The sequence below is a fragment of the Podarcis raffonei genome, chromosome Z, assembly GCF_027172205.1.
Source record: "Podarcis raffonei isolate rPodRaf1 chromosome Z, rPodRaf1.pri, whole genome shotgun sequence".
Classification (NCBI taxonomy): domain Eukaryota; kingdom Metazoa; phylum Chordata; class Lepidosauria; order Squamata; family Lacertidae; genus Podarcis; species Podarcis raffonei.
This window is the reverse complement of record NC_070621.1, coordinates 8933281-8945685: the sequence shown is the minus strand read 5'-3', so window position 1 is coordinate 8945685 and position 12405 is coordinate 8933281. Positions and strand designations below refer to the sequence as shown.

The following is a 12405-nucleotide window of genomic DNA, read 5'->3' as shown; positions in this document are numbered from 1 at the left end:
CCTCCCCCACAACAAACACTCTGTGAGGTGAGTGGGGCTGAGAGACTTCAAAGAAGTGTGACTGGCCCAAGGTCACCCAGCAGCTGCATGTGGAGGAGCGGGGAATCAAACCTGGTTCCCCAGATTACAACTCTACCGCTCTTAACCACTACCACATACTGGCTCCTATACATACTTGTATTTAAAATGCATCTCTGGGTTCTTTGTGGGGCCTGCCTGGTGTTTTTACATGAGTAGAATATGCCCTTTTATTTAAAATGCATCTCTGGGTTCTTTGTCGGGCATAGGAATTCGTTCATATTTTTCTTCCAAAGTATAGTCTGGCTGCCACAAGGTCTGAAAGACAGTGGACCGGCCCCCTGCTGAAAAAGTTTGCTGACCCCTGAATTAAACATTCCAGTCACATAGAAGAGAAGTGTGTTCTCCACTGCTGCCCAAAAAGACAAAACTAGATCTCATAGCCTTAGGCTGCAAGAGAGAAGACTGTGGCTGACTATGAAGAGAAACTTCTTGGTGGGGTGAGCAGTTTGGCTAGAGACCCAATTTCCTTAGAGGGGTGGTTGTCCCTTGCTGGAGGCTGGAGAGTCATCTGTTCAGGATGCACTGGACAGAGGGATAGATTTGGATGCCTACAAGCACCCCTGAAATTCTATTAATCCTGCCATTGTTCCAACCCCGAGAAGGTGGTAATCCCTGGTAGAGTACCTCAAAACCTGGAGGCTCCATTTGGTATAATATATTTTATAGAAGATTTCCCTGTGTTCTAATCCTTTCTCAAAGCCATCTTCCCCTGTTGCTCCCTAGCAATTATTCCTTGGTACTCTCTGAAATAATGAGGGGAAGGGTTGTAGTTCAGCAGCAGGGTGCTTGCCCTGCATGCACAAGGCAGCAGTTTCAATCCCTGGCATCACCACTTAAGGCTGGGAAGGTCAACTGTCTAGAATCCTGGAAGCCCCTGCCAGTCAGTGTAGACAAGAAGGATCAATGGTCTGATTCAGTAGAAGACAGCTTCTTTTGTTCCTAAGAGGAATATTTATGAAAGGAGACACAGACTTTGCATCTATTTCACTACTGAATAATTTCCCTTGGGAAAGATACTCAGAACATGTGAGGAATAATTCATGAAAGTGTAATTGCACCTAATGGATTTGCTTCTGGCATTCTCTCCCACCCCACCCCACCCCATTGGTGTGGTTCCTTCTCTTTTGTTGCTTGAGTACAAAGTCGCAACTGCTGCTGAGGTTGAAAAGATTAGATAGGGACTGTTGTGAGTTTGGTGTGTGTGTGTGTGTGTGTGTGTGTGTGTTAGGCTATATGCCAGAGTCCCTTCAGTTTCCTGGATGCAGCAAGGATTTAAATTGCTGGAGAGCCAGATAAGTTTCTTGGTAATGGTCCTCTAAGAATGGCCCCTTAAGGTAACAAAGGAAGTGGCTCTGTGCTAGACTACAAATGGGTGGGGCTCCCTCCTTCAGCTCACTGGTAGTTAGAAAGACAAAGGTCAGAGCTGAGGTGCGTAAGCTAGAAATTAGAAAAAAGTTGCAGGATGGGAAGCCAGGGAGTCAGAACCATGCCTGATTTCTGCTGGAATCCAAATATGTGGTTATGGGAATAGCAAGACCTTCTTTGGGTGTTAATGCTGTAAGCCACTCCATCATAAGCCTAGATTGTATATATGTGTAAATAAACCATATATCATAAAGATGCCACAGTCTGCTGTCCCTCATTCTGAGGAAACCAAACCCTGGGTAAGAGCTTGGAAGCGTGGAATCTCACAGCGCTCAGAGATTGGGGTAGCACGCAACAGTGCCGTTGCTTTAAGGGAGGTCAGAATCTAGTGACCAAAATTGGAAAGATCAATGGAGGATCAGAGAACAGTACAAAGTACTAATAGCGAACTCCTCATCAGTTATTGGATCCATGCGCAAGAAAGGCATCAGTCAGCTTATGAAGGACCCTAAAGGGCAAGGGCCCCCCCATAAAAAGCTTAGCGTGGCCCAAACATGATACATGGACATGAAATATTGCCTGACTGTTGTGAAGAAGGGAAGTGGAAAATTGAGAGAATTTGCCTAATCCTCCTTTTTAAGTCATTGAAGTTTGTGGTCATCCTGTGGGAGAGAGTTCCAAAGTTTAATTATGTGCTGCATGAAGAAGTACTTTCTTTTAACTGTCCTGATTATTTATTCTATACCACTAGAGCTATGTCAAGCTTTCCCCCTGAACATTTGAATTACTTCTCGAAAAGGCACAACATGTTGCAATCAGTCTCTTGGAAAGTCATGTCCAGATCAGCTTTAGAAGGGTTAGCCCTGAAATGGATGAACTGGGGAATTTCAATTTCTGCATGTCATTTTTCCAACTTTATATCCAGTTCCCTACATTGCTTCAGCAAGTTGTAATTATATGTACAGTGGTACCTCTGGTTGCGAACGGGATCCGTTCGCAACCTGAAAGGAACACAACCCACGTCTGCGTGTGCACAGATCGCGATTCACCGCTTCTGCGCATGTGCATGATGTCATTTTGCCCGTCTATGCATGCACGAGCGGTGAAACCCGGAAGTAACCCTTTCCGGTACTTCCAGATTGCTGCAGGATGCAACCTGAAAACGCTCAACCTGAAGCAAACGTAACATGAGGTATGATTGTATTAAAAAATCCTCGTGAAAAATTCTTTAGCATTTTAAAAATTCTTTAACAAATTTCTCATCATGAACACATTGTTGCATGCCAGTTTGACTAAACACATTTTGCAAGTAATTTCCTCTAATATATCTGTATGTTATTTTCCAAAATACCATGCATTTTAAGGCATATTTCTCCATAACACGTGGCTTTTTGTATACATCGGTTGAAGAACCGCATCACAAAACCTGGAGAAGTACAAATTACAAAGGACACTTGTATTATCTCTTCACATATTGATCTGGGAAGTGTAAATTAGGTAGTTTCTCATTCAGCTGCAAGAAAAATCTAATTCCGTTCCCCTCCCTATAACTCAGAAGTAAGACCTATTGAGTTGAATGGGCCTTACTCCCATATGAGCAAGTTTAACATTACAGCCAAATTCTTCAGAGCGATTCCAAACATGACAAGTGTTTCCGTGAACAGACATTTTCTCCTAACACATGGCGGCACGCAAACTGTTTGCAATAACTTCCGCCCTGGAGGCAGCAACAGAGTTGGCTCTGGCAAGCTGCAATGACAGTCAACACACTGAAGAGAGACCCTTGTAAATCTTTTTATCAGCAAAAGCCACCTGCAGAACTTAGCAGCTCATTTCCATTTTTAAGAAATGAGGAATGCCCTGCCGCAACTGACACCACTGGCACAATTGGAATCTCACACAATTGTTTGGGGCACGATGCAGCTCCAGGTAATTGGACCGGCCCCTGATGACGCAGGTTCGAAAGCTCTGCAGGAGGACAATGATAAGCACTGATTTACTTTTTGCTGCCTACAGCAGTGAGAGAAGAAAACCCAAGGACCAGGCTTCTTTTGTGATAAGTGCACAGGCACAGTTCCCAGAAGGCCAGTTTACACAGTCAGTAGAACCATGTGGTAAATCACTTCCTGGAATACTCTATATTAGGTTACAGATGGAGACTGCATATTGGAATTCTTCCCCGTTGAGATGCCACCCTCTCTGTAAGTAGAAAGCAGAGCCTTTGGAAGAAGAGACAACAGTGGAGGTTGATCCATTAGAGGGAGCAGTGCACTGCCCTACAAATCAGCCTGCCCCCAGCTGGACTCCAGATGATAGCTTTCTTAGCTACAATCATTCTAGGAGGGCATTGGGTATCCTCCCCCTCCATATGAAAGTCACAACCTAAAGCAGGGATGGGGAACCTCAGGCCCAGGGGCCAAATGTATCTCTCCAGGTCTCTCTGTCTGCCCCTGGAGACTCTCCACACATTCCCTTCAGGTAATCTGTGGGGCTGCTATCAACGTGTTCACTCTAGATGGGAGACCACCAGGTCCCTTCTGTTCTTTCTGTATATAGGTCTGGACTTGGACCAGGACAGTCCTTCAAACAATCAAATAGAGGACTGTCCTCTGCAAAGGTGGTGACAGGGCACCCTGCATGGAAGTCTGGGTTAGGAGCTGGGTGTGATCTGGCACCACCGGGCAGAAGCTGTTGACTCAGTTGTCTTGTTTTTGTGTTCATGATGGTTTGTGTGTTTAAAGCAGCCATGTGTGTGCAATTCATGGTGTTCATGTGAACCGTCCCCATGGTTTATACAAATGGAGGCACAGATGTACTTGATTGTTGCCTCTTATGCTTGAGAGTAACTAATAACTAATTCTCAATCTGCAAGGTCCTGTAAAAAACCCCAGCCATGACTTGAATTAGATTGACGTCCCGAGTCTATAAAATGTGGGCAATAAACCAATACTGCAGATGGGATTTTGCCCTGTCCAATGCTCCTGGCCATTCTCTCCCTCCCTCTGCGTCACATGCTTTTGCCTGTTTCTTATTTCTAACTCTCCTTCCTGGCTCCCATCTCAAAAGAAAAAGGGAAGATTAAATCTGTGAGAATGATGCCACACATCTCCTTTTGCAAATAGGAACTTAAAAATGGGTTTTTTATGCAGGACCTTAAGAGAGGTTGAAAAGGTTAAGTTCCTCCTTCATGTCTGTTGTGACCCTGATGGTTATTAGCTTCCGTCTACCGGCTGATTTGATCTCTTTCACAGGGGTTAGGAGTTTGGCTGGCCAGTTTCACCCATGGGCACACACACCTTTCACTCACTTGACACCATGCAACATCAGATGTGTGACAGGCGAAGCCTGTCCAGGACAACCATGGCTACCAAGGAATAATTACTGCTCCTCATCATTCCTTGGCAGTGAGGCTTGTATTCAGTGTTGTTTACATTCAGCAAGTCCTGCTTTCAACAGGAATTTTTGGAGCCTCAACTTCATTTGAAGCCTGGTCTGCAAAGGAAGAATCATCAAATGACACCATGGGGTTGACAGGTTGGTGGCCCTGCTCACCTGCCAAAAGTGACCCATGGATGGTAGACAAGTCCTGTTACCCATCCCTACTCTAGTGGGAACAGATTTTGCTTTGGGCAGCTTGCATGAGTTGCTTCAAACTTCTGCAAAGTCCAAACAACATTTCAAAAGCAATCCCTTGACCTGCTTTCTGAGCCTGGATGTCTCTTACCTTTGCTATCCCCTCTGCTGTGTGATCTCCAGAGACCCTAGAGTAAAAACAGTCATCATTAGCACCAACTAATGAGAGTACCAACTGGGAGTACAAAATCTAGGTAAAAAGAGATCTTAGCTACTAAGCCTCAAAAAAAGAAATTGAAAGTGAAAAGAACGGTGAGTCTTTCTTTGGTTATTATTTCCCTTTTAACTGTGGCAAAATTTGTACCACAAATTAGGGTGGCAGTTAATTGTTACTCATTCTACTTGTAGCAGGTCCATTGAAATTAATAACTGTAAGTCAGTCAGGCCAATTATTTTTGATAGGTCCAGACCTTCTGAGTGTCCCTATTTTGAAGGAAAAGTCCCGGGTGTACAGAAGCCATCCTGGTTTCAGATTTGATCCTGGAATGTCCCACTTTTTTTTTAGGATATCTCCATTTCCATCAGGTAAGTGTTAAAGGACATGGAGTTATGTGACCCCCGAGTCAAGGAGATATGTAACTATACAACCTTTAGAAACCGCCTGAAGGCAGTCCTGTATAGGGGAGTTTTTTTAATGTTTAATGTTTTATTATGTTTTTATATATGTTGGAAGTCTCCCAGAGTGGCTGGGGCAATGCAGATGGACAGGGTATTAATAATGATGATGATGATGATGATGATGATGGAATAGGACATCCTTATTTTTTTATTTTCATTGGAGAAATGATGGAGGGCATGTAGGCCTATTTTGAGTATGGACACATCGGCACCCTAACTTTAAAACAGTGTGATACAAATTTAAACAGTCATGACTTTCCCTAAAGAATTCTGGGACCTGTATTTTAAGGGTGCTAAGAGCTGTTAGAAGACTTTCTGTTCCCCTCTCAAAGCTTTAATTCACAGAATTCTCTGGAAAGAGGGCTAGACTGTTAAACCTTAACAGTTCCCATGATATTTGGGGAAAACCATGACATTTTAAAGCAGTATGTCTTGAGAGACAATGAAGTGTGCCTGTGGAAGTGGAGTCAAACAGCTGGAGAACCACCACACCTGCTGTGGCTGCAGAGACCAGAAACTCATAACTGCTGCCTCCTGTGCTGCTTTTGCTGTGTTAGCAGCACTGAAGTGACCTCACAGAGGCACAAGTCTGGGCAGTGTGTATGGAGGTCCTGGGCTGCCCAGAGGACAAGACCACCCTCTCAGTCTCGCTGATAATGGTCCAAAAGAAAGCAGAGCAATACATATGGCACAAGCTGGGGCGCAGTAGTTGCCAGAAGAAGGCATACAAGGTGCCATCCAACCTTCAATGTTGCTTTAAAAATATAGTGCAGATGAAGCCTAAGACTAGCATTAGATACAATGCTATGGGAAAACACCATTCATTTATCCAACACCATTTTCCTCTCTTGCTATGTGATCCCAGCCAATTAGGGATCATACGATGAATGAGATGCTATTCTGATGCTATGTAGCCAACAGCATTTGATGACATTACCGAGGCAAACAAAGCAGCGTTGCCCACATGGAAAAGTGGATGCACCCCCACATTGCTGAAGCAACGAGTTAATAGTATATTTCTTCATGCACTACAAGGAGTAATGAAACCTCCCTCAGAATGTGGCACATACATACACACACAAATAGGGCAAAAACATTTGTCCCTGTTCAGATGGCTCTGGAAAGCTTTTCTGAAAAGCTGTGTGTGATTTCCCCCACTCCTTTGATCCAGCTGAAATGAAATTCTGCACAAATTTGGCAATGTTCCCAGAATCTGGATTTTAAACATTTGTAGTACAGTGGTACCTCGGTTTAAGAAGAGCCCTGTTTATGAACTATTTGGTTTACGAACTCCACAAAACTGGAAGCAGTGTCCCAGTTTGCGAACTTTACCTCAGTCTAAGAATGGAGGCCGAATGGTGGAAGGGCACCGGCAGCAGGAGGCCTCATTAGGGAAAGTGCACCTCGGTTTAAGAATGGTTTCGGTTTAAGAACGGACTTCCAGAACAGATTAAGTTTGTAAACCGAGGTACCACTGTATTTGCATTTGAAGGTCATCACTGAAGGCTTGATCTTTCTAAAACAACCACCACAACATGCAGATGAACCAAGAAACTTACATCCTAACACCTGAACATCAAGATTTGAGAGAACAGGGCCTTTTGTCCTATTAAAGAACCTGCCACAGGGCCACCCACCTACAATTAGGCAGAATGAGAACTTTCCTGTGATGGGTTTTGAGATCTTCAGGGGAGGCCCTTCTAGGGCATTTTTTCCCAGCTAGAACTCACAGGAACTCAGTTCTGGCACCTCTCAGATGGGCACCATTGCCATTATAAGAGAACAAGGGAATCATGCGTGGTGAGTTCCACCACCTCTTTCTCTAGAAAAATAGCACTGGGTCCTTCTCTCAGTCTTGTCACCTCTCAAGCGCACTTGCTGGTGCTGCCCTCAGAAGAAGACTGTCTAAAGAACACAATTAGGGCCCCTCTGGATCAGTCCAAAGGGCATCATAGCTCAGCATCAAGTTCTCCCAGTGACCAACCTATAGAACAGGGCCAACTGAAGACATTTTGGTTCCTGAGACAAACCACAAAATGATGCTACCACCTCAATGGAAGAAGGGGTGAGTAAAGTCCTACATCATGAACAAGGAGAGAATAAAGATCTACATCAGGATCTGCTTCCCCTGTGGACCCTGCCACATGTGGCAGTTGCCCCATGGGTGGGATGCCCCTGCTATGGGAAGCCCAAAAGCAGGAACTGAGTGCAACAGCACTTTTTCCAGTTGTGATTGCCATAGGCACGCTGCTTCCATCAGGAGAGGTAGAAGATAAGAAGAGTCTGGCTGCTGGGTATGTCAAATGGCCTACCTAGCCCAGCACCCAGTTCTTACAGAGGCCAACCAGATGCCCCAATGGGAAGCCTACTAGCAGGACAAGAGCACTTCCCCCATCTGTGATGACCAGCAACTGGAATACAGAGGAATGTGACTTCTGATGGTGGATATAGAACATAGTCGTAGTGGCTAGTAGACTTGGATAGCTTATCCTCCATGAAGCTGTTGAATCCTATATGGCTATTTATTTATTTGATGTCATTCACAAACTGCTTCCCATAAAATATCTCAGTTAATAGTTTGGGATAAGTTTAAAGTGCCAGTTCAACCAGCTTCTTTATTTTTAATTGGGGTTGGGTGGAGTGGGTGGGCAGCTTGTTCCTTGCCTCAGGCATCAAAATGTCTTCAGCCATCTCTCTCTGCCAAGACTTTTATGAATATGGAAATCAAGAGACAGTCTTAGCAACCACAGAAGAATGGAAAAGCCTTGGTAAAAAGATACAAACCCTGCCAAGTTGACTGCCGTCTCACCAATTTGGGAACTGGTGATCCACTTGGTCTCGTCTACAGTGGTCCGAGCATGAGGCAGTCTTCCAATATCTTTGACAGTCATTATGAGGTGACGTGAAGACTTGAGCAGCTTTACTGCCTCATCATGGGGGATGCTGAGGAAGCTGTGGCCATTCACCTCCAGAATCTGGTCCCCAACCTTTGAAGAGTGTAGAAAGAAAGAGATGATGAGTGCATAAAATGGGATTGCATCCAATGAATGGCAACCAGTGCAGGTATCTGAGCAAAGGTGTTATAAGCTGATAGGGTCTCACTCCTGCCAGCAATTCTGCACTAACTGCAGCTTCTGGATCAAGAACAATGAAAGCACCATATAGAGCATGGTGCAGTAATCCAATCCTGTGGTAATTTAATCATGCTGATGCCTTTGTTAGAGTAGCATTGCTGTGTGCCATGCCAGAGAGCTTCTCAAACACACAAAAAATGTGTCAGACTGCCCATCACCCTTGGGGTGGGAGATACCCACACCTCCAGGGCACTAATCAGGCCTGGAAAGCAGTTTAGTAGTGGACAGTTGGGTTGTAGGATGCAGTTCTAAGGCTGCTGCTAGGACTATAGATGGGAGCTGATTTGGATGACTTTAAAAGGTGTGCATGGGAGGTAATGATAATTTAAGTAATGCATATGCTTCTTAATGCTGAAATAGGCTTCTAAGCAGTTCGCAAAGCATAAAAACCAGTTATACAAACATGAAAATATAAATATAATCATTAAAATTTGCAACACCCCCCTCCGATTAAAACTGCGCTTAACACAGCAGTTGACAAGAAATTTGGATAGAGACATGAAAGGAATTTCTGTGTAAACAGGTGCATTTTCAAATGCTAGCAAAATGTCAATATAGATGAGGCCTCTTATATTTTCAGCAGGGATTCAGAACACCTGTGCTACCAATGGATTAACCTGGCTCTGTATTACCTCACACTGATAATCACCAGGTTGTAGCTAAAGACTAACTGGGTGTATGATCTCAGTGCTGTCAATGGGCAAACAACGGTGAGGATTCACAAAGGAATGGCCTGTCAAGGATGCCTGCATGTTATTTATCTATCTTGCGGGGTGCTGGTGGTGTTGCTGGAAACAAACTGGGGTAGGACTCTTGCCTTCATGCCCTGTTTATAGACTTCCTGGAAACATCTGGCTGAACACTGTCAGAAACAGGATGATAAAATGATGAGTTAGACTTGATGGACCCTGCTTCCAATCCAATAAGGCTCTTCTTGCATTGTTATGAAATTAAGATACATTTGCAAATGGGCTGAGGTGTGTTGGAATAAGCAATGGTTTTTAATTAATACTCACCTTACTAAGAAGAAAAAGTCACGAAAGGGTTGTGACTTTCAAGTTCTCTATCATTGGTGATGATGGCTGTTAAAGAATACAATGCAAGCTTCTAGCCATGTCTGTCTTCCAGAGAAACTACAACTAATCCAGAATGCGACAGCTAGACTGGTGACTGGGAGTGGCCGCTGAGACCACATAACACTGGTCTTGAAAGATCTACATTGGCTCCCAGTACATTTCCGAGCACAATTCAAAGTGTTGGTGCTGACCTTTAAAGCCCTAAACGGCCTCGGCCCAGTATACCTGAAGGAACATCTCCACCCCCATCGTTCTGCCTGGACACTGAGGTCCAGCACGAGGGCCTTCTGGCGGTTCCCTCACTTTGAGAAGTGAGGTTACAGGGAACCAGGCAGAGGGCCTTCTCGGTAGTGGCACCCGTCCTGTGGAACGCCCTCCCACCAGATGTCAAAGAGAACAACAACTACCAGGCTTTTAGAAGACATCTGAAGGCAGCCCTCTTTAGGGAAGGTTTTAATGTTTAACAGACTACTGTATTTTAATACTTTGTTGGAAGCCACCCAGAGTGGCTGGGGAAACCTAGCCGGATGGGAGGGGTATAACTAATAAATTGTTGTTGTTGTTGTTGTTGTTGTTGTTGTTGTTGTTGTTGTGAGTGAAAAACCTACCCTGCAGACAATGTATTCTAATGCAGATGTTCCCTGCCACTCTTCTGGAGCATGACAAAACTACTTCAAAAACCAGCTCTGTAGCCAGTTAGGAAAAAAAGAAATTGGAAAGAGAGCCTATGTGGAAGTTCTCCAGGTGGGAGAAACTCCTGCCTGAAATCCTGGAGTGTCATTGCCAGTTAGTGTAGACAATACTGAGCTAGATGGACCAATGGTCTGACTCAGTATTATTGGTCAGGCATCTGCTTTGCATGCAGAAGGTTCCAGGTCCAATCCCCATTTCTAGATAAGGTTGGGAGAAACTTCTGCCTGAAACTCTGCCAGCCAGTGTAGACAGTAATGAGCTAGATGGACCAATGGTTTTCACTCAGTATAAGGCCATTTCCTGCATTCTTAAATCTGTTGGAGGCTTTCAGTAGCTCTCTTTGAAACCTCCTTCACTGCCTCCTTATGTCTTGCAATCTGCGCCTGAAGCGAAAACAAGTTCTCTTTGCCAGGATTGATAGTCCTCCTGCCTGGCTTGGACTACCAGCCTCAACATTCCTCTGTAGCTCTTCCTAAATTAAAATGGCTTAATGCTTCCATTGCCAAGACTGTGGTGCTTCTGCAGCAGTCGGAGAGATGCCACTTGGAGGCTATGAGGCCTTCTGTGGTCCAAGCTGCCTGTCCTGGCCACAGAGATGGTTAGTGCTTATTTATTTATTTTGCCTGCAAGGAGATATCCACTTGGAGGGTAGTCCTGAGAAGCTTAATCTTCTGGCAGTCAGCGATGGCTGCTGCTCATGGGGACCAGAAGGGTGGAAATCATGGAGATCCACAGTAGGTGGAGCCAGAGTCAGTGACAGGCAGATCCAGAACCAATGAGAGATGGAGTCAGTTAATTCTAGCTTTGTCCCCATCCTTCTCCCTCCTGAGTTCTACAAAGGGCAGCAGTGAGACTTGGGGCTTGTCCAAGCTTTGTTCTTTCTGGTTTTCCACATGTCTCATGCTTTCTAGGCAGGGTTCCAAGGGCTTCAAGTGCCTTTGCCCTGCCACTTACACCAGGAAAACACTACTTTACTGCTGTCACAGAAAACCTGATAGCTGTTTGTTCTGATTTAGCACTAAACTGTGGGTTTTCCTGGGTGAAAGCAGTGGGGCAAACAGAAGTGGATGAGCCATAAGGAGAAGGAGAAAGCTGATAGGCAGGGACATCCACTAAGTGAGAAAGCAGGTAGTGTGTGTTAGCTGAGACCAGGCTGAAGCTAGTGAGGCTGTGTCTTATTTGCCCTAGTGGACCAACCCCCACTAATCATTGTATTTTGTTATCACCAGGGAGAAGGGCTTGTGGTGCTTGTAAGAAGGCCGGCAGGTGGGGAGAAGTTGAAGGCACATTCAGACTTGGGGAATATTGCATTAGTTTTCACTACTGCAATGCTAGTGTATCTATCCCATTTCCTAACACTCCCTTGACCAACTACATTCTTTCTGCAGCACCCCTGTGGGGTTCAGGAGCCCTGTTATGTCACCCCTTGCCTGCAGAGCTGGCAGCCTCTCACCCTTTTTTAGAACACCCTCCCTTGTGGAGTGCTCCCTCAGCCTCCTCTCCTCTCCCCTCTCCTTGGGAGTCCTTCAGACAGCTGCTCTGAGCTGCCCCTCCTGCCCCAAAGAGAGGTGCCTTCTTACACTGCCCCACAGGAGCCTGGGAAGCACTGCCTGGCCAGCCCCAGAGGCACCATTCGCCTGTGGGGCTTGTAGCCAGGGCAGCTGCTGCAACAAACAGCTGTTCAAGCCTTTTGGAAGCAGAGACACGAGGGCATCAGAGGAGGGAAGGAAGCAAAGAGGGCCAGAGGCCAGAGTTGTCCATGGCACCCCTGACAATTATTCAAGGCACCCCAGGGTGCCACAGCA

General features: G+C 45.3%; 1 protein-coding gene across 4 annotated transcripts in view; it reads right to left on the bottom strand.

Annotated features, from left to right (window-relative positions):
- The window catches only part of WHRN (whirlin), a 116809-nt gene that overhangs the window by 30840 nt on the left and 73564 nt on the right, over nucleotides 1-12405 (bottom strand). For all 4 annotated transcript variants that reach the window (XM_053373823.1, XM_053373825.1, XM_053373826.1 and 1 more), the window contains exons 4-5: nucleotides 8482-8684; nucleotides 5171-5207 (exon numbers count right to left, since the gene is read on the bottom strand). In XM_053373823.1, the coding sequence (XP_053229798.1) occupies nucleotides 5171-5207; nucleotides 8482-8684 (240 nt within the window). The remainder of the gene's footprint in view (nucleotides 1-5170; nucleotides 5208-8481; nucleotides 8685-12405) is intronic.